This window comes from Erpetoichthys calabaricus, chromosome 14 (assembly GCF_900747795.2).
Source record: "Erpetoichthys calabaricus chromosome 14, fErpCal1.3, whole genome shotgun sequence".
Taxonomy (NCBI): Eukaryota; Metazoa; Chordata; class Cladistia; order Polypteriformes; family Polypteridae; genus Erpetoichthys; species Erpetoichthys calabaricus.
Window position 1 is genome coordinate 21,476,235 of NC_041407.2, and position 23,423 is coordinate 21,499,657.

A 23,423-nucleotide genomic window follows, 5' to 3' on the forward strand; every position below is an offset into this window, starting at 1 on the left:
ACAAAAACCACAAATCAGTGCAAACATTGCTTCGGAACAGTTCGGGTATTACCGTATGGTCACGTAGGCACAACACATAGAAAAAAAAAAAAGGTAGTGTGCTCCGTGGTTACCATCTCAGGTGGGTATTAGCATATCATAATCTCTTGGACCAATAGTGTGAGTTTTCCGCATTCGACTTATACGTCCGACATTATAAAATACCAGAAATTATACAGTAAAATCAAGTCCCGACTTATCCACAAGTATATACGGTAGATGATATTGTAAAGTACTGTTAAAAAAACTGTATTTAATGTAGCCTACTAATGCATATAATTACATTCTATTGTTGCTGGTATTTTTAAATATCACTCATTATTTGAAAAATATTTATTAAACAATGTGACTCTCTGATGAAATAACTAAAACATTTTAAATTGCTCCAACACATTTCCCTCTTGGATAATGAAGTCTACTAAACCTAACCTACAAAGTATTTAACAATTCCGTTCTGGAACAAACCAGAATGTTATGACATGTATATTATATTCTGTGAATGTAAATGTGTAGAAAAATGTCACGAAATATACACATATCCACCTTGCACAGCTTAACTTCTTTTCACTTAGGGTTTGGGTGGAACATGCACTTGAAGAGTGGTACCCAATGCGTAAGACTGTGACATCACTGAAAATGTAAAATTGTTTAGTGGTTCCAGTTTTGGGAAGGGGGATATTTACCAAAAATATATTGAAAAATAAATCCCCAAATAAGAGACAAAGAGTATTGCTTCTTACAACTCAGACACTTCAATTAAAAATACATTTTTATCTTCTGACTTCCATTTATTTTCTTCTAAAATGTTTCCATTAAATTTGAAGAACAGTTTTGACTTTACTTAAAATGCAAAAAAAAGTTTTTCTTTTCAAGAGATTAAATTACCGGTCATTATCTGTTTACCTTTATGACTAGTTAACTGTATCCAGGTAGAGAAAGCTTATGTCCATCTTTAGCTTCAAAAAATGTATAGGAAAGTGTGATGGTGTCCACATTTGCCATTCGAGGATCAGTGTCAAACTCAGGGTCAATATAGAAGAAGACAGGCATGTCCACCTCTTCATTGGGGTTAAGTCTCTGTTCTTCAAAACAGAAACACTGCAAGGTGGAAGGAGAGAGTAATTTGTTTATTCTGATCAAACAGGTCAGTCTAAGCTTATCAGGACTGAAGCAATGCAGTGGTAAAAAAAAAATAAAATGCTATCATCATTGTATTTTTTCTTCAAAGGACTACTCTACCCAAAAAATTATATTTTTTTCATATGTTACTTACCCCATTGTTATGGTGTATAAAATCTGTACATTTTAGTTTAATTTTCCATTATATTTTGATCCAAGATAAAACAACAGATGAACTAAATTTTAAGACAAATCAAAGCAGGTTTTCTCATACCTCACTTTTAAAAGAGCTGTTTCCAACATTGAAAGGAAGACATTTCTGGTGGTTCAATTACTTTATAACCTGGGAAAGGATGCTGTGCTGACACCCCAGGCTATTGATTACTTTATGGATGGACATTTGGTATAAGAATGTGGTTTACAGCCTGGGAAAAGGGAAACTGAGGCAATATCAAAGAACATTACTATCTGGGAAAGAGTTTGAGCAAAATTCATCAATCACATTGACAGCCAGCCAATCAGGAGCATGTGTTGTGAAACCAAGGCATGACATTTCATAATAAATATGCCTTGGTTTGAAAGAGGAAGAAGAGAAGAGGAGGAGGAAGAGGAAGAAGCAAAGAGAAGAAGGAGAAGAAGAGGAACAGACGAAGACGGCACTGGTCGTCAGAAAGGCATCATGAACATCCATTGCTAAATCAACGCCTCCCTGGGTCATTCATCCTTGTCATTTCAACTTTTTCGTGAGCTTTTCCTAAAGACTATATATATTCAGACTTTCCTATCAGTACCTATTTTCTATTATTCGTTGTTCCAGTGGTATTATTATTATTCTTGTAATAAATACCATGCTGCTTTTAACTTTCTATGCTTTGTCTTAATGTCTAGAGTGATTGAATTAATAAGTTAGATTTCTGTGAGCACCTGGTGACAGACAGATTTTTGCCATTATATCTGTGCTGCGAGGTTTACAAGGCTGAGAGTGAGGGCGCCGCTCAAAAGAAGGGACAGTACGATAAGAAGAAGCAATTCTTGGCTGATAAATGGCCTATAGTCAAGAGTGCTGAGTCTTTGTATGTTTAAATGTATTCTTGTAGACCAAAAGTAATATTTAGGTCTGAGATATCACTAAAACATCGTATGTTGTTCGTGCCGATAATAAGAAAGTCTCTTGAAGTGCTGAGTGACAGGCTGATGTGTGGTTTAAAGTGCTAAGGGTTAATCAGCGTGTGTATGTCATTCATGGGGCACTGTTGTGGTTAGGGTCTGTGTGTGTGTGTGTGTTTATCTATGTGTGTGTGTGTGTTCATTTTAAAGTGCAACAATAGACCAACCCGATAACGAACCTGACGAGAACATTTACCCTTGAGAAAACAGGTAAAGGGTAAGTAGAGGGAAATACTACAATAATACACCCCATGTAGTTTGTAGTAATGGCTGGGAAAAAAATTCTAAATATCATGCTCTCATATAGAAAGGACCAGAGCACAAGAAGAAGACGAAAACAAAAAAAAACTCCATATTTCTCTTGCTAACGACAGAATATTCCATGCTCTGTAGTTAGATTTATGTGCACACCGGTAAAGAAAGTTTTTCGTGCTCATGAGATAGCTCTTATTATGCACGAGACAGTTTCCCACTGTGAGATATGGCCGGTCATTCATCCCGGCCAATATCCCCAAGTCGCTAGATGGAGCCTTCCTTGCAGCATGGAGGTGCCCCGAATGCCAGCAGGGAATTATGGACAACAAAGTTTTTATGCACAGCCCTGCTGGCTACCATGGGGACCGCCAGGAGTCGCTGCAGGGAGGTACAAGACATCTATTTTTCCCTACTCCCTATTCTCACATGGACAGAAGGAATGACGTGCTTCCGGGATGAAAAAGAAGAGTTTTTGATCTGACCCGGAAGTGCTAAGAAGTCACATGGACTGAGGGTTCAGAAGACACTTCCGGGTAATGGACTATAAAGGACTCTGGTAAATCCCATACAAATGAGCTGAGCTGGGTGGAAGGGTGTCAACGCATCTGGGATAGTATTGATTATTGTTGATTTATATGAGTATTGTGGAGAGGAGGGTGCTTTGTGCACGTTATTGTCCTAATAAATATCATATTTGGACTTTTACCTGGTGTCTGGCGTGGTGTCCAAGGGTTCAAGGGAGCGAGAGCGCCCCTTATCTATCACACCGTGCATACCGGTAAAGCATGTTTAGGGTGCTCACAAATTATTTTTGAGCATGAGAAATAAGTTTTTCTGTTTTTTGCTTCTGTCCCTTTAGGGACTGTGTAGAATCTAAAGAAAGAATGTTTTTCTCATATAACAGAACCCAATGGTGACAAGTGCTGAACAACAGCAAACAACGTGAAAAATTATTTAATTAAAAAAAAAAATCGTTTTTTGTTTTGCATAATCCAGTTATATGCTGAAAATGTACAAAGGACATATTTGTTTTGCTAAAATATTGCTAAACAGATACTTTCAGAAAGGTCAGTGTACATCATAAACAAGAAACACATTTTTATAATATAGCACTATTAAATTGAAGATCCACCTTTCCTCCTCATTCGCTGGTCAAGAGCCCTGCCTTCATTTATGGATAACTGACAATTAGATTATGCAACATGAGTAATGTGAAATATTTTTTTCTATTTTTCAATGGATACTTTCCATTCTGCATGTAAACATGAAATTAAGTTTTTTTCTTACCATTCACTACTACACTCAAATATATATTTGTATATGTTACTTACCTCATGTAGTTTGTATTCATTTAAACCTAAAATGTTTGGTCTAATACTTTTCATACATTACATAGAAAAAGCAAATAGCAAACCGTCACAGCCACCATTTTCACCCATCTGTAAAAGGTGTAATGAATAACAAACAGTTATGCAAAAACTTTCTACTGAGAATTTTAAAACTAGGGTAGATGGAAAAATGTCCTGGACTCATACCAGAATATAAAAAATGAATATTTTGCATAAAAAGAATTGACTGAAAGTAAAGGTTGAGAAGAAAAATGAAATCAGATAATTCGATAAGGCACAAACATTTCCCATATTCAGAGCTGAAAATGGACTTGGTCTTTCTTTCTTTCCTTCTTAACCTTGTCTCTGGTGAGATAGCAACTGCAATACGCAGCATCTTTCATAAATAAACATTTTTCACCTTGTGGAGTTCTTACAAGAGAAGAGTATATAAACAGCTAAATGTCAGAAGAAAAGACTGACAATGTGGCTGGCTGTGTCTATACTGAAATGGGGAAGGACTGCTTGTGTCGTGTTGTGGAATGTTAAATAGGAGTTCTAAAATATGAAAACATTTAATTTTTTTCCTTTAATAATAAGCAATACTATCAAATGCTTTATATCAAATTCTGTATCAAGTAACTCCTGAAAGGTAGGATAAATTCAAAATTACTAAAAAAAAAAAAATTCATAAATACTGCTTTAGAAAAAATACAAAAATTTACCACACCTGCATAATTCTGCAGCACTGGTCCGTTCAAGTGAGGAAAGAAGGTGCCAATGCTTTCCTCTAATCTTTTATGTCTGTGACCATAGCTGAGGCCAAACACATGGCTTTTGCCAAATAAACTCTCATGGGAAAGACCAAAACCATCATCCATACTATTCACTCCCAGACTTGAGGTTTCTGAACATAGCTGTAAATAGTGACAAGTTCTTCAACATCAAAATGTTTAAGGAGGATGCACCATTAAGCAGATAGCTATTTACTTAACTTTCAGAGTTTGGAAAATTGATTTTGTGTTTAGAATGTACTGTTCACTTCAGTATTTATTATTGTTTTATTTTCTAATAAACAAAACATGAGCTTTTCTGTTTCAGAAAATTATTTTCTTAAACTATCAGCTATCAATCCTATTGTAGCTTTTCCCTTTCTACCTTTTATTTGTTATCAAATAATATAACTTGTAAGGAAGACTTGAAAAAAAATTTAATTCTCTCTTTAACAGACTGAAGTAAAGTTATAGGTTTTTCTAAAGCAAAACAAAGTATTGATGGTTTTTAGAGAGTTTCTATATGGTCTTATTCTAAAATTGTGTTTAAATACTACTGTGAAAGTCAAGATAACCTTCTTTTCTTCTTCTTTCGGCTGCTCCCGTTAGGGGCTGCCACAGCGGATCATCTTCTTCCATATATTTCTGTCCTCTGCATCTTATTCTGTTACACCCATCACCTGCATGTCCTCTCTCACCACATCCATAAACCTTCGCTTAGGCCTTCCTCTTTTCTTCTTCCCTGGCAGCTCTATCCTTAGCATCCTTCTCCCAATATACCCAGCATCTCTCCTCTGCACATGTCCAAACCAACGCAATCTCGCCTCTCGGACTTTGTCTCCCAACCGTCCAACTTGAGCTGACCCTCTAATGTCCTCATTTCTAATCCTGTCCATCCTCGTCACACTCATTGCAAATCTTAGCACCTTTAACTCTGCTACCTCCAGCTCTGTCTCCTGCTTTCTGGTCAGTGCTACCATCTCCAGCCCATATAACATAGCTGGTCTCACTACCGTCCTGTAGACCTTCCCTTTCACTCTTAATGATATCTGTCTATCACAAATCACTCCTGACACTTTTCTCCACCCATTCCACCCTGCCTGCACTCTCTTTTTCACCTCTCTTCCACAATCCCCATTACTCTGTACTGTTGATCACAAGTATTGAAATTCATCCACCTTCGCCAACTCTACTCCTTGCACCCTCATCATTCCACCGACCTCTCTCTCATTTACACAATATTCACAAAACTGCCAAAAAGAATGACTTTTCTGCATATTACTTGTAATTGCTGTATGTTTCTTGCCATTTCTGCAGTTATCTGTTAGTTAGTAATGGCTTCTTTATTTTCAAAACTATACATGAATTGGATTTGATTTAGTTTAATCTACTTCTTGATTTATCATTTTTAAAAACTGTAAAAAATATGTTTACTCCATAATAAAGGCTATAAAACAAAGCAATAATTGATTTTTTTCTTCTCAGTGAAAAGTTCAAAACTATAGATATAAAAATAAGATATAAATAAACCATAGACATCATACACTTAATTTTATTTATGTATTATATTTAGAACCCTTAAAAACATTTATTTCTATCTATCATAGGAAGTTTCCTTAGACGATCAGCTTCCTTTTACACTGGGTTGAAAATACAACACTGACTGCTTTACAAAACAAACAAGTCTAAGTTGATTTCTTGGTGTCCAAAGAGTACTTCCATTTAATGCACATTCTATTCCTAAATCTTAAACTGCAAAGGGACTATGTCCTTTATAAACTGTGCTAAAAAATGTTTGTTGTTTTAAGGTGCATGGGTCATATTTTTTCTTTATTTGATATTTTACTTTATGACTTGGGAGCTTTAATGTTAAGATCTTACTGCTCTTACTTAACACCTTTAGGTGATATACTGAGGTGTTGGCCAGGAAATTATTAGTTTAACACTACACAAAACAAATGAAGAAAAATAGGCCAGACTTCCTTCTGTCAGATCTGAAATGCAGATATTCATATCAACATGTGTCTCCCCTCATATACATTTGCGAAATACCTTTAGGTGTCAAAACATGGGGGCTCTAGTTGCAAACTGAAAATGTAATTCTAAACCTATCCTTTGAAGGCTAAAAAGCAATAGCTATGACATTTTATGTAAAGTGGAAACCTAAACTTAATAGTTTGGTTTACTGCATGAAGATATGCGTAACACCTACTGTGTCTACTACCCTAACCAACCTCCCTCTAAACTGTGAGCACTACTGCAGCTTGCAAATTTGACTGAGGTCTTAACTTAAAAGGAAATTTGTTGCATTCAACTATTTTAAAGATAAAGTGCAGTGTAAGGAAGAGAAACATCGATTTGTTGTAAGAATATTTAGAAGGGCAAGCAAAAGCGAGAGATTACACTTCAATACCGAGAGGGAGTTTTCTGTTTAAACTGATTGATTCTCATTTTATTGTTCCTAAATGAAGGAGTAGAATGATGTAATAAATATTAACTTAAACAGTTTTCTTCTCCAATAAGTACAGGTTCCTTCCTCATCAACTAAACCATAGTACTGGCAAAAAAATGAGTTAGAGTTTTTAATGTCTGGAAAACATTCGGGTTTAAATCACTTAGAGATCTGTACATAGACAACGTCTTTGCATCCTACAAACAATTACACTCCAACTTTCAAGCAACACATTTCTTTCAATACCTTCAAATCAGAAACTTTGTTAAACAAAACCTGCCCAGTTTTTCTCACCTCCCACCTACCTCTATGGCGGAAAAAATATTGATCAGTCTCGAAGACTCAGACAGCATTTCTGCAATATATAAAACCATTTTACAGTCCCTCCCTTTCAAAGATCCAAGAGGACTGTGGGAAAAGGATCTTTCACTCAACATCTCAGAAAAGGAATGGAAAGTAGCAATGCAGAAAATTCAGTCAATCTCCATATGCGCAAAGCATACAATTATTCAACTCAAAATTATATATAGAGTGCATCTCTCTCGTTTAAAACTGTCCAAAATGTTTCCAGGGCAAGAGTTAACCTGCAAACGCTGCAATCAAGTTCCGGCATCACTGGGTCACATGTTTTGGACCAAATTAACGTCATTCTGGACCAAAATCTTTAAATGCCTCTCAGACAGCCTTGGTATCACAATCCCTCCTAATCCACTAACAGCTGTGTTTGGTGGGATCACAGAGGGGCTTAAAGTGGAGAAGGACAAACAAACTGTGATTGTCTTTACTACACTACTGGCTCAACTAGAAGAATCCTAACTCTCCTATTCTAAGTAACTGATGTTATATACTACTTGAAACTGTAAAAAATCAAATTCACACTTAACGAGGATCTGTACAAAACATTTTCAAAACCTGGCAGGATTTAATCAATAACATTTTAGAATATTATTATTATTATTATTATTATTATAATAAGCATTTAAATTGAGGAAGCAGGTTCTCTCCCCTCTTTTACTCCATTTTATATTCACTTATTAATTTACCTATTTACTTATTTTTACTAAGTTTTACTCTGCTTGCCTAGCTTTCTTTTTCGGGGGGAGGTTGGCTGATTTGTTTCGTACCTTTTTTTTTTTTTTTTTTTATATAAACTTGAGTTATTTGTATGGAATGTGATTTGATTTTAATAAAATCAATAAAGAAAAAAAAAGAGTGAGGTCATTGACTCAGCTACAGTTCTCAAGTGGCAAGTGTAATACATACCTGTATTTTGTTGAAATACTGGCCAGCTTCAAAGGGAACAATGTTGTAGGTAGAAATCCCAATTACAGGCTTGTTGGTTGGATTTTTTGCCTTATAAAAAGCTAAGGCAGTCTCTCCTGGAACTACCTACAAAAGGAAGTTTTAGTAAGGCTCTATATAATACACTACAATAATATAAAGATCAAAATTACAAAGGATGTAGAGTGAAAAATAAAAAAGGAGACGGGGTCACAGTTGCAAATGCTGTGGAACCCTTTAAAGACTGAGATGTTTAAACTGTAGACCCATCTTTGATAGCATGAAAGTTTACAGCACCCTGTTCCACTTGTGAGTTATGACCGACAGAAATAAAACTCCCTTATTCTCAAAAGGATTCTTACTACTCTTGAGGGGAAAATACTAAGGATAAGATCCTAACAGTGACAGCATTGAATCCAAGATATTATGAATAACTGCACTATTAAACATTTGAGAAAAATTAGCTGTTTGGTATGAAACATGGAAGAGTCCTTATTTGGTTTGAATGAACTACTGTAGAATCCTTTTATTACTCACATATATTTCTGACTGTTGGGGACGAAAATTCCACTGCAAGCTGGCATGAACATCTGCATTAAATGTGACTTTCAGCACACGGTCCTTTACTGGCTGCATGTTTTCTATCTGATCTGAACTGTGTCCTGCCACAGCTGTACCTCCCAGTCCCGTAGCCTGAAAAGTCAAAAATAACAAAATTAAGTGCACTGCAACCTGCTGCTTTATGTTTTTATTTGCTAAAGGCAGCACTATCCAAATATTTTATGGGTAATCTCCTAACCCTTAGGTGATACACAGGTAACCCATTACAAATGTCCCAGTGCACAAACTACATGATATTAATACATAAGAAGAATTTAAGCATGAGTGAAGATGTAAAATAGTAAAATAAGAGACCAAGAATAGGAAAAAATAAACTATCTTATCTGGCATATTTCCGACCGAAGATTTGGCATAAGTGGCTACTTCTCATTTCCATCCATCCATTATCCAACCCGCTATATCCTAACACAGGGTCATGGGGGTCTGCTGGAGCCAATCCCAGCCAACACAGGGCACAAGGCAGGAACAAATCCCGGGCAGGGAGCCAACCCACCGCAGGACACATGCACACACACTAGGGACAATTTAGGATCGCCAATGCACCTAACCTTCATGTCTTTGGACTGTGGGAGGAAACCCATGCAGACACGGGGAGAACAGGCAAACTCCACGCAGGGAGGACCCGGGAAGCGAACCAAGGTCTCCTTACTGTGATGCTACCACTGCGCCACCGTGCCGCCCACTTCTCATTTCCAATACAAATTATTTAAAAAACAAATTCTATCTTGCTTAAGGGCATACTATTCTAAAACATGCTTAATCCTGTTTGGCTAGAAGGCTAGTGTGGCAGCACTAGGTTCAAGGCAGGGGACAGTCCTAGATAGAGCACCAGTCCATGGCAGGGCCAACACAAATACACACACACACACACACACACACCTTCACCAACCTACTTCCACTGGGCCAGTTTAGAGCTTCCAATTAACCTAAATCAGATTTTGTTTGCCTATACTTCTACACTGTAATATACATAAAAGGTACAAGCAAACAAAAATTCTTTAATGGTTTAAAAATTAAAAATGGCACAGTAAGCATAAAAAATGTTAAAAAAGTACCTGTATCATCATTTTAATTTGGACTAATTTGCTGTAAGATTTGTCTTTAATACTGATCGATTGTTTCTGAAGAACTCCTCTTCTGTCTACTACAACCCACTGCAAAGGTTGAACTATGGAACAGCAAAAGCACAGCTCAGGAGGAACAAAAAACAGTTTCTTAATTTCAGTCAAGATCCTCACTAAGAAACAGAATGGTCTGTAACAAAGCTTTACATATACAGTATTTGGTTGTCCCCTCGGGACAAATGCTCAACGTGAGGGGAAAGAGAGTCATTAAGTATCCAATGGAAACTTTAACGAACCTAAAGACCTTTGTAATTGATCAGTTCATCTCATAACAATATTCCCAGTTGTGCCGTATGTGAATGTTGTCAGAAAAAGGTGACTATATATAAAAAAAACACAAATGAATCTTATCTGAGAAATGCATACATATACTCGAGATTCCAAAGCTTATACTAAAAACTAGCTGTACTAGCCATCTAAGATGGGTTGAAATGTAGAACAAACATAGACCTCAGCTTTAATATTTGCAGTGTACCATCTATTGGAATGTATTTATCATTCCAAGTTATGATGCATCACAAACATTTCTAGTAATAAAATGCATTGCTACATGTTTGTGATGCAATGTGTATGTCTTTGTTAAATGCCATTTGGTATGGGGTTCATAAAAGCATTGTTAATGCTTGTGATGTGCCATCTTTTGGAATGACTGTGACATAGCAACTAGATGGACACACACAAAGACACACAAACACATGTTTTATTAAGGTAGATGTTTTTACGGTCTGATGAAACTAAGCTGTACCCTTCTAGCTTAAGAACAAAAATGTTTGCACAACAAAACACACAAAATATGCCACCTGCATTTCAAAACCAGGTGCAGGTGGTATTTTTTCAGGAATGAATATAAACAATAAGGAACAACATTACTGGCAGATTCCTGAAGAATGCCTTCTGCCCTTCATTTGAAAGGTGTACAATGTGAAGAAAGGTTACATTTCAATATATAAAGGACCCTAAGCACATTGGGATTTAAATTTAAAAAGGTGCTTCAAGAAAGGGTAAACCATCATCTAAAATGTTACCTAGTTTTGTTCCCATTTCTCTTTTAGATATGAAAATATGAATACGTTTTCTTTGTACTTGAGCTATATGTGTTACAATGAACTTCAGTTTTAATGGCAACAAATATGAGAAACCTGAAGTTTATTTAGCTTTCTGAGGCTACTAAGACTGTTTTTCTTCTGTGCTGCAAAGCAATCTAGCAGTACATTATAGAACTTTAAGCTGATAGTTTGAAGTTTAAAGTAGGCACTTACCTACTGAAATGATGTTGCCTGCCAAATACACAGATAACAAGCAAGCAAGAAGGTGACTTAATATTTTAAAAATATAAAATAACAAAGATAATAAGAATGCTTGAGACTGAAGCAAAACACCAGGATCTGGATCAATGTTTAACCAACAAGAAATGGCCTATGACAAATTAATTGAAATAAGTTTAAACTACTTAAGGTTAAGCACTAGAAAACAATTAACAAACTACACTACTTCCCACATTTATGTAAAAATGTATTAATATTTTGCCTACTTTAAAAGACTACATTTTTAAGATTTCTTGTTAACCTGATAGGAAGTAGAACTGCTGTTTATAATGCAGTAAATAACTAAAGACTGCCCCTAAAAGGATTTTAAGAAAACTGCAACAAAAAAGCTTACGTAGTTACTGGCTAGCAACAGATACATTTTCCTTTGTTACAGGCAGTGTTCAGGAACATTACTTTTAAAAGTAACACGGCTACATTATTCATTACCTACAAAAAAACCTAACTAAATATGTTTTATAGGTACTTATTATACAATGTAATGCATTACAAACAGTGCAATGTTACTTTTTTCTTTTGTATGAAAATTAGCACGTCACTTTTGTTAGTATATCCTATATGAACCTTTATGAAACTGACCTGAAACATAGCTAAATTTGATCATTTTCTTCTGTTTTTATTAATACGTTTAGTCCTTCATGTACTGTCAAGTAAACAAAATCTATCCTCTTTTTCCATCCCCAACATGAGCACCTGAAGATTTGCAGTATGGACATTGCCACTGCATCTCCAGATCACACAAATTCAAAATATATGTTTGCAAAAAACTGGATTAAAACTAAATTAACATTAACATATAGGTTTCGCTTTCTGGATTGCAGGGCAGCACGGTGGCGCAGTGGGTAGCGCTGCTGCCTCGCAGTTGGGAGATCTGGGGACCTGGGTTCGCTTCCCGGGTCCTCCCTGCGTGGGTTTCCTCCGGGCGCTCCGGTTTCCTCCCACAGTCCAAAGACATGCAGGTTAGGTGGATTGGCGATTCTAAATTGGCCCTAGTGTGTGCTTGGTGTGTGGGTGTGTTTGTGTGTGCCCTGCGGTGGGTTGGCACCCTGCCTGGGATTGGTTCCTGCCTTGTGCCCTGTGTTGGCTGGGATTGGCTCCAGCAGACCCCCGTGACCCTGTGTTCGGATTCAGCGGGTTGGAAAATGGATGGATGGATGGATTGCACAAAGCACACTTTTTTCTGTTTGGCTGTGCGATTGTGCTCTGCAAAGGGCTGGCATACCGTCCAGCACGTTTGCTTCTTACCCTTCACCCAATACTGCTGAGAAGATGACTGGCTCTGCAACTGGGTAGATTAAATCTACATTTCAGCATATGCAGGATTAAATGTATACTTAATGTTTTTGTTTGGTCCTCATCACTTGATTGCCCGCTACACGCGTGCTTAGCCTCTCCATCAGCCATCATCAGAGGATTGCTGCAAGCACAAGAAGGAGGAGCAAAAGCTTTAGCTTCGTGAAAAATTTTGATATCTGGTTTTCAATGGATCTCGACATTTTAGGCTTCCCTGATACCAAAAACATTGATATCTCGATGATGTGTGTGTGTCTGTCTGTGTGTCACAGTTTCTTGAGGACAGTCCAGTACTAACACAGCTGGATGGAAAAATACCGAACTCAAAACTTAAGCCTGTTATGAGATGACGATGTGCTGATTAGTTGTTGAGACAAATCGAGCAAGAATAAGAGGCACTCTAGAGGAACCCTCATATACTGTAATTCTGCACTTAATTATGAATTCTTCTCATCAATTGCTCTTGTAATGACCTATTTTATGATCAGAAAGATCAGCTTCAGAGCAGCAAATAATTACTGAAATGTTATAGAACAGTTTGGGTAACTTGGCTCCTAGGGCGCAAATCCTACTACCGCTCACATCCAAATTTTTTCTAACATGCAAACAAGATAGCAGTTCTCAATTAATTTTTTATCAGCAGTTCAGAGGCTACATATGAAATGGGATCTTCTTTATTTTTTAAGTGTGTATTGTCAAGCCTTACAGATGAAACGCAAAACATACTTCATATACTAGATTTACAGTAAATGAAAGCCACTGACTTAGGTTACTGTCTTTCTTTAATATTATTGCCTCTGTATTTTGACAATATGTGGGAACAAACATCTATTCTATATATATATATATATAAAATCCTAAGCATAAAATTGCAACAGTGACGTTTTTATGTCGGGCTTATTTTAAAACCTACATACAGGGGGTCCTTGGGTTATGACGTCTCGAGTTTACAACGCTCACTCCCATAAAAACTTAAAAAAAAAAAATTGAGACGTGTGTGTTTCGGCTTACGCCGTTAGCGTCGTACTTACAAACTACGTGCGCGAACTAGTTTGGCTGCGCACGGCACAAGTGTTCCGTTTGTGTTGCTTTGTTTGGTGACTTTTTGGCCCTTATCGTGGCTCCTAAACGAAAGTCAGAGTCTTCAGATGGTAGTGCTTCAAAGAAGAGGAAAGCCATCACAATGCAAGTGAAATTAGACAATGTAAAGAGATCAGAAGGAATAAAGGTAAGGAATTTTTTTTACACTCATTTTTTGTCATTTTTTCTGTTACTACAGTACAGTGTACAGTACAGTACATGTATGTCGTTTTTCTGTGGCTTGGTTGTGTTTTTATGTTCTAGATTATGATTTTGCAAATGTGTTAGGATAGAAGTGACTTAGGCTAGGGTGTGTTTTGACTTACACCAAAATTCGGGTTACATCACTGTTGTAGGAATGGAACGGTGTCGTAACCCGTGGACCCCCTGTGTATATGTTTGCTATCACTCTTTTCAGGATTTATTGATCTTTAATGTGATGTTGTTAGATTTACAGATTCTTATTCTGTTTTTAAATTATAAACTAAAAAATATCAAGAACTCACGTCCCGTGAGATGGGACTTTGTGCCAAAAGATTTAATCACGCCCGGGCCGGAAATAAAAGACAAAAAGTAGGACAGCTGCTGTACAGGCTTTTAAACGTTCGAAATACCGCATGAGATGCAGATCACGCAGCACGGCAGCAACAGCAAGCCAGCAGCTAATCGAGCAAAGAGGAGGTAAAAAAAAAAAAAAAAGAAAAGAAAAAAAAACTTGTATTTGTTTCCCATTGTGTCACCATTTAAGAGGGGGTTTCGGAGGAGCAACCGCGTCTCCTTGGGGTGTGTTCAGCCCCCCTCTTCACAACGTGAGTGGCAGAGACATGAAGTGGCTGGCAAGCAGGGGGGGGTACCCCCTAGTAACATTTTAAAACCTTCTTTAACATAGTCAGGGTCACAAGGGGTTGGGGTCGAGGCCGACAACATTATGGCACCAATTCTTTGCAGGGCCTATTTATGTATGCACATGCACACATACTGTACACTCTCTTTCTCTCTCCCTCTCTCTCTCTCACACACAGGGTTACTTTTCTTGGAAAGCCATGCAGGCATGGTGTGAGCATGCAAAAGCCCTGTGTGAGAATGTGAAGAAGACAGTAACTAGTGCACAACTCTCAAAAGCTGTCTCAAAAGCTGAAGTTTTTACTTGCCTGACAATAGAGTCTGTAAAGAGGCACTGCTGCATAGGACAGACCAATCATCCCAACTCCAGCTGCTGCTATGTATGTCAGCACTGTTTTATTTCTCTTCTGCCACTCTTCCTTCTGGTGTTTGGTGAAAGGATTGTGACCCCTCTTCATTCCCTGGACCCGAGACAGAACATGCTGCAGGCTTTTTCGCTGACAGAAGAGCTGGTTGTTAGAGGCACGAAGGGTTCCAGAACACACCAAATATGATAGTCCTCTGGTGCAGTACTGGCAATATGCAGATAGAAAAGGCAATCTGCTGTTGGATATATATACAGTCCAGCTGCTCAGATAGGACAGCTTTTTCCACAGCATCATGGGAGACTGTAACTATCTTAGGGATGATAAAGAAAAAACAAATTACCTGTATTATTAATGTGTATTCAAATATATTTTAAGCAATATATACCGTATCTGGAAAAATCTAGCATGCATGTCATTTACATGTAAGAGAATGCAAGCACTCAAAAATAATAACTTAGCACACAAAATACAAACTACTGACATTGTAAAGTATTAATTTTTGAATGTACATGTCAAAAATCTTTCTCTATAAATCACAACATGACTGGCAAGCCTATGGCATTTCTCCCGGCAGAAATGCATAAAACAGAACAGTGCATGTACTGTATATACAGAGAGACAATTAGATGTTGGAATGCTGATTCAACCGAAGACAAGGATGGATTTTTCCTATAAAATTTTCCTGATTATCTGGTTATATTAAATTCTCTGTTTTCAAACTAAATAATGAAAATTGATCAGTTTGTTTTGGACAGCTTTTACATAAACTGGTGCATGACAATAAATGCCGCTTTATGAAAGACGCATATCCTTAAAATGGTTAATACAGAGATCAAATAATATATATGTATAAAAAATACTTTTTTAAAGCCACGCTTATATTAAGTTAAAAAGTGTACTAAAAAGTAAAAAATAAGTCTCTCATACATCACTCATAAAAGGTGGGCACTTTTGCTAAGAAATTAAGAAGTGTTTTTTGAATGTTGATTGATGAAAAGCACCCACGCTTTTATTTTACGAGTGATGTATGAGAGACTTATTTTTTACTTTTTAGTACACTTTTTAACTTAATATAAGCGTGGTTTTAAAAAAGTATTTTTATATATATACGGTGGGTACGGAAAGTATTCAGACCCCCTTCAATTTTTCACTCTTTGTCATATTGCAGCCATTTGCTAAAATCATTTAAATTAATTTTTTCCCTCATTAATGTACACACAGCACCCCATATTGACAGACAAAAAAAAGAATTTTTGAAATTGTTGCAGATTTATTAAAAAAGAAAAACTGAAATATCACATGGTCCTAAGTATTCAGACCCTTTGCTCAGTATTTAGTAGAAGCACCCTTTTGAGCTAATACAGCCACGAGTCTTCTTGGGAAAGATGCAACAAGTTTTTCACACCTGGATTTGGGGATCCTCTGCCATTCCTCCTTGCAGATCCTCTCCAGTTCTGTCAGGTTGGATGGTAAACGTTGGTGGACAGCCATTTTTAGGTCTCTCCAGAGATGCTCAATTGGGTTTAAGTCAGGGCTCTGGCTGGGCCATTCAAGAACAGTCACAGAGTTGTTGTCTCCACACATACCGCTTAGAATTAAGGCCAAAAAGTTCTATCTTGGTCTCATCAGACCAGAGAATCTTATTTCTCACCATCTCAGAGTCCTTCAGGTGTCTTTTAGCAAACTCCATGCGGGAGTTGGCCTTAATTCTAAGCGGTATGTGTGGAGACAACCAGGCACTGCTCATCACTTGTCCAATACAGTCCCCACAGTGAAGCATGGCGGTGGCAGCATCATGCTGTGGGGGTGTTTTTCAGCTGCAGGGACAGGACGACTGGTTGCAATCCAGGGAAAGATGAATGCGGCCAAGTACAGGGATATCCTGGACAAAAACCTTCTCCAGAGTGCTAAGGACCTCAGACTGGGCCGAAGGTTTACCTTCCAACAAGACAATGACCCTAAGCACACAGCTAAAATAATGAAGGAGTGGCTTCACAACAACTCTGTGACTGTTCTTGAATGGCCCAGCCAGAGCCCTGACTTAAACCCAACTGGGCATCTCTGGAGAGACCTAAAAATGGCTGTCCACCAACGTTTACCATCCAACCTGACAGAACTGGAGAGGATCTGCAAGGAGGAATGGCAGAGGATCCCCAAATCCAGATGTGAAAAACTTGTTGCATCTTTCCCAAGAAGACTCATGGCTGTATTAGCTCAAAAGGGTTCTTCTACTAAATACTGAGCAAAGGGTCTGAATACTTAGGACCATGTGATATTTCAGTTTTTCTTTTTTAATAAATCTGCAACAATTTCAAAAATTTTTTTTTTTTGTCTGTCAATATGGGGTGCTGTGTGTACATTAATGAGGGAAAAAATTAATTTAAATGATTTTAGCAAATGGCTGCAATATGACAAAGAGTGAAAAATTGAAGGGGGTCTGAATACTTTCCGTACCCACTCAACTTTTTAGTCTTGGGCTTGTTTTAGTATAATTTTGTAATCAATATTTTAAGACTTCCTTTAATATTTCTATCCGTTACTAGCGTCATCTATTGGTGAAATCTTTAACTATTCTTCATATGAAAATTTCATTTCTTAATTAACATGGATTAATCGATCAATTAGTGAAACTGATTATTGATTCATGTATTGTCATCGGAAGTGAGTAAGTGTGTAATATTTCAAGTCATTTGGAGAACAGGAAGTGGATTAAATATTGATTACAAGATTTGTACCAGACAACAAACAGGTGAAGTTAAAATAAGCGTGGTAATAATAATAATAATAATAATAATAATAAATAGGTTAATGAATACAGTAGATGGATTTGTTATTAAATGTATCAAAACAAAATTAAAGTCAATATGCATAATCATTGTCAAAGCAAAGGAAAAACAATAATAGTGGTTACTAGGAAAAGTGGTCTGGATAAGGCCTGCTGTTATGAAAGTTCTGCATCAATGACTAAAAACCGCATGATCATTGGGAAAGCTGCTCTCACTAACTGAGCAATGTAATCCATCACTTACACATTGGTAGAGTTTCAAGTTTTGATAAAATGCGCGTGTGTGGCTTTCACAGCATAATGAAGAGCAAGACCCATAAGAGCTTTCTCTGTTGTGAAGACTTATTAGGCTTGACCTAACTAATCTATAAGGAAATCATATGTAATACTTAGAATTTACAATAATGTCCTCCATATCGGCATGATGTACAAAACCTATAGAGTAAGGATTCATACATTTTGGCTAATTCACTGAATTTTAAATTCCAACGCTTGGTTAAACCTCACCTTCGATTCACTGCATGTTCCTTAACATGTCACTTAACTTGCCTGTGCTTCAACCTAAAAAAAGGACTGCATCTCCTGGGAAATTTCATAAGATATAGTGCCATCAGTTAATTGTTAGGTACTTTTCTACTAGCACTGTGTGACTATAAGCAAGTCACTTCACCTCCCTGTGTTGCAACAGGAAAAACAAAAACATCTAACCAATTGTATCTTAAATATTATAAATTGCCTTGGACAAAAGCATGAGCTAAATGAGAAATAATATTATTAGTTCAGTAATAGATAGATAGATAGATAGATAGATAGATAGATAGATAGATAGATAATAGCTTCTTACTCTTGGACATGCTATATACATTTGCACATGAATAAAACACTCCTGCATTACTGTAAATCAATTCCTGCTTTTCCTAGTGACCTGGCATTAGTTTATTGTCACTGCAAAACACAATGTTACAGGCAAGTGAATTCTTTTTTAATTAAAATGGGTAATCAGCAGGAATAATGTGCAGTTTGACTATGTATATTATCATTATTAGATGTTTACAATTTTCACTCATTTACATTGTATATTCATGTATTTATATTCGTGTTTTTCATCACTTGTATGCTCAAGCTTGTATTTTCTTTTTTTAATCATAGCCATAGGCAAACAAAGCACTAAAACTGAATTGTGTTTTATGCAATGAGTTGAATGAATTTACTTTTGGAGTTGTTTTCTTTAGCGCTTGTAGTGGATGAAAATAACTGCACAACTGCTGCTGGTTCCAGCTTGAGCTGGATCTGAGGATGCCACTTTTGCCTCTAATTCTCTCTCTCTTTTTGCTTCTAGCACAAGTCAACACTCACAGCCACAGCGCCCTGCACCTTCTCTGGAGCTTTGTAGTGCTTGCTAACCACTGAACTTTGCATCTTCCTTGAGCTTCTCATTTCAATTTCACACCTGGCTGTAAATGCCAAACGTGATCATGTCTCTTTTTTTCCTTCCCAGGACACCGCCCCTTCTTTCCTTGTCCTTCCACTCTATTTACTAGTGCTGCTGTTTGCTTATCCTTGTCAATCAGTTCTGCCGAGTCCTTTGTCTGCATACATACCCTTCTAAGTGCAGCATTAGCATAATATTAATACTTTCTGACAAATAAAACATTTATTGACAAATAAAAGCATAGGTTGGCTAATATTCTTTTTTCTATAACATCATCAAATTTCAATCGTATCATTCAAAACTTTTTTGAGATTCTGGGATTTTTAGTTTTTCTATTGTAGGGGAGATTTTACTCCTAAATATTGATGTATCGAAATAATCTTTCTTGGAGGATACCTATTGCTCTTGATGTACAATACTGACAAATTTCAGTTTTTTAACTAAACAAGAAATAGTGTTTTTGTTGATGAAACCTTGATTACCTATCAGTAACGCAAATGGAGTGTTTTTTTTTAATCAAAGTGGGCTATGGCAAAAAAAAAAAAAAATATATATATATATATATAAAATCCAAAGCCTAAAAGTGCAACAATTTTATGTGACGTTTTTATGTGACATTTTTTGTCACGCTTTACATCACACTTATTTTAAAACCTACATATGTATGTTGGTACCATTCTTTTCAGAATTTATCAAACTTTAATGAGATATTGTTAGATTTTCAGATTCTTATTCCGTTTTTAAATTATAAACTAAAAAATATCAAGAACTCACATCCCGCAAGATGAGACTTTGTGCCAAAAGATTTAACCACGCCCGGGGCTGGAAATAAAAGAAAAAGAGTAGGACAGCTGTTGTACAGGCTTTTAAATGTTCAAAGCGCTGAGCGAGATGCAGTTCACGTGGCACAGCAGCAGCAACAAGCCAGCAGCTGATTGAGCAAAGAGGAGATAAAAAAAAACTGTATTTGTTTCCCATTGTATCAACGTTTAAGAGGGGGATTCAGAGAAGTGACCGCATCTCCTTGGGGTGCGTTCAGCCTCCCTCTTCACAACGTGAGCGGCAGAGATGTGAAGTGGCTGGCGCGTAGCGCAGCCTGGGGGGAACCCCCTAGTGTATATAAGTGTATATATATATATATATATATATATATATATATATATGTGTATATATATATATATATATATATATATATATATATTGGTTGAAATAGTTTACTGTCAAATAAATGCAAAGAGTACATGACACGTGTTTCGCCCTCATTCTGGGCTCATCAGGTGTACACACTCCACTGCACTCCCTAAACACGTGTCGTGTACTCTTTGCATTTATTTGACAGTAAACTATTTCAACCATTCTATGATCTGCTCCTCACAAACTGAGGGCACCGTGGCGGATGTTAGCAGATGGCTGGCCAACCACAAGCGTTACCTGGTAGGTAACCACCCATACAATCAGATTGTGACACAGACTACGAATGCCGTGAGAATATATATATATATATATATATATACAGTATATATACACACACTAGGGCGGCACGGTGGCGCAGTGGGTAGCGCTGCTGCCTCGCAGTTGGGAGATCTGGGGACCTGGGTTCGCTTCCCGGGTCCTCCCTGCGTGGAGTTTGCATGTTCTCCCCGTGCCTGCGTGGGTTTCCTCCCACAGTCTAAAGACATGCAGGTTAGGTGGATTGGTGATTCTAAATTGGCCCTTGTGCTTGGTGTGTGGGTGTGTTTGTGTGTGTCCTGCGGTGGGTTGGCACCCTGCCCGGGATTGGTTCCTGCCTTGTGCCCTGTGTTGGCTGGGATTGGCTCCAGCAGACCCCCGTGACCCTGTGTTTGGATTCAGAAGTTGGAAAATGGATGGATGGATACACACACTAACAGGAAAGTCTCATCAGGGTAATTCCAGGTCAAATCATCACACTTTTAGACCTCATTGTCAAAGATTTTAACAAAACTTGACATGCTGATTTGGTCATATAAGTAACCAATGTAACTGAAATTGCACATGTTTAGGGGATAGGAGGGTCAAGATTTTGATTGGCTATACCTCCCTAAACATAAGCTGCACAAAAATTGTTTTTATATAGTTTTAAAGCTCTTTTCCAGCTCTATATTTTGCATAAATACTATGCTATCCCCAAAATGAAAAATGACCATTTTATGAATTATTACAATATTAAAAACTGAATATTAAATGACTCAAAAACCAAAGACCAAACTTTCTGGAGATGTTCATGACATTATAAGCTAGCTTTAGTAAAAAAAAAAAAATAAAAAAAATTGAACAATTTTAAAATATGGGTTTATTCGCTATTCAATATTCAGATTTTGTTAGCTTAAATCTCCCTTAATATTGATCCAAGACACGTGCAAATTCAGTTCCATGGGTTACTCATTTGCCCAAATCAGCATCATTAAAATCTGTGACAATGAAGTCCAAAAGTGTGATGATTTGACATGGAATTACCCAACAGTCCATCACTGATGCCTCTTAAAAGTGAGACCCTCAACAACTGGATTTCAGAGAGATCATAAGGGGTTTTGCTGCAAAGAACACCCGAATAAAAAGGTAGGGATATGCATTTTGCCCTTGTGTGATTTTCTGTAATGAATTTACGTGAGGTTTGTGGATGTTGTTGGCACGCAGTAGGCTACTGTGTACACCAGCAGAAGTGTCCGTGTTGCTCATATTGTATTGTTTGTAGCGAATTCTCACTGCTTATTCCTTCAGTCACTGTCACTGATGTCATACGTTTCGTCCAAAAGCCACACTGGTGTTTCATAGTGCAAATTTCTATGGCTCATAACACGTTGCACTTATGCAATTCATGCTTGCTTTGGGTCGTTACTTGAGAGGTGAGGGATTTGTGTTAATAGGAAGTTCACGTTATTTAACCCACCCCTGTTAACAGTGCAGTCACCACTGGATTAAATGTATTATTGGTTTATTGTTGTCATCTCACAAAACAAAATTAAAATATACCAATCATCTTCGGATCATTTGATTACTTTTTTTTTTTTTACGAAAAACAGCTTCAAATAACAATAACTGTGGGTGTTTAAAATAATTCAATTTCCATACTGCGCCGAACAATCACTTCGCCAGAGAACAAACTTGATTACCACACTTCACTTGTGTTTAAAAGCTTTGAAATATACGAATTCTCACTAATCGCTATCTTAATACTCACAAATTATCTGTATTACCCCAAATAGCACGGCATGGAACAAGTCAAATCCTCCTTTAATTCACATAGAACAAAAAATCAAAAGGAGCACAATTGCGATCAAATAGAATTTATTTCATTTTACGGCTACAGCGTCAAAATTGTTCACTTATTATCGCTACTAAATCCACCTTTTTTACTCGAACTATAAGGGACTTAGACGATGGACAGTTAAGGTTCAGATGGTCACATACCCACACCCGCACATCTCAATGTTGCACATGTAGTAATTGACGTTCGCTCAATGTCGATCGCCTGTAGCATTTTCGCAAAGATGTTCCGACAACATTTTATGTCCGAACGCCAACAGCGAACAGCGCCACTCGAGTTCCAGAAAAAAATATCCCGACTATGAAGCCAATGCAATAAAGTTCTGTGGGGAAAAAACGGCATGGAATGGTCCGTACATAATTCCCTGTATATTTTACTAAAATCATTTTATAATACATCAGATGGTACAATAACGTACAATCAAATAATTAACATATGATATTTACTATGTGCATAAATAAATGCGGGTGGCGCAGTATTAGCGCTGTTGCCTCGCAGTTAGGAGACCTGCGTTCGCTTCTTGTCTCTTCTTCGGGAGCTCCGGTTTTTCTCCCACAGTCCAAAAACATGCAGGTTAGGTGGATTGGCGATTCTAAATTGGCCCTAGTGTGTGCTTGGTGTGTATCCTGCGGTGGGTTGGCACCCTGCCCGGGATTGGTTCCCTGCCTTGTGCCCTGTGTTGGCTGGGATTGGCTCCAGCAGACCCCCGTGACCCTGTGTTCGGATTCAGCGGGTTGGAAAATGGATGGATGGATGGATAAATAAATGCGGGTGGCGCAGTAGTAGCGCTGTTGCCTCGCAGTTAGGAGACCTGCGTTCGCTTCTTGTCTCTCCTTCGGGAGCTCCGGTTTC

At 37.4% G+C, this 23,423-nt stretch overlaps 1 protein-coding gene across 4 annotated transcripts; it reads right to left on the reverse strand.

The window, feature by feature from the left end:
* Positions 1-802: 802 nt before the first annotated feature.
* Positions 803-22,858, reverse strand: LOC114665012 (cytochrome c oxidase assembly protein COX11, mitochondrial). Of its 4 annotated transcripts, none has more exons than XM_028819366.2 (5): positions 22,715-22,858; positions 15,009-15,374; positions 8,952-9,107; positions 8,397-8,522; positions 803-1,137 (listed from the first exon to the last, which is right to left on the reverse strand). In XM_028819366.2, the coding sequence occupies exons 2-5, from the start codon at positions 15,360-15,362 to the stop codon at positions 955-957; spliced, it is 819 nt and encodes a 272-aa protein (XP_028675199.1). In that variant the 5' UTR covers positions 15,363-15,374; positions 22,715-22,858; the 3' UTR covers positions 803-954. The 4 variants fall into 4 exon arrangements, with proteins under 4 accessions (XP_028675199.1, XP_028675198.1, XP_051792266.1 ...); XM_028819365.2 differs by having other exon boundaries at positions 15,009-15,378; positions 22,715-22,828; XM_051936306.1 differs by lacking the exon at positions 22,715-22,858 and adding an exon at positions 22,652-22,671 and having other exon boundaries at positions 15,009-15,378.
* Between the last annotated feature and the right edge of the window lie 565 nt (positions 22,859-23,423).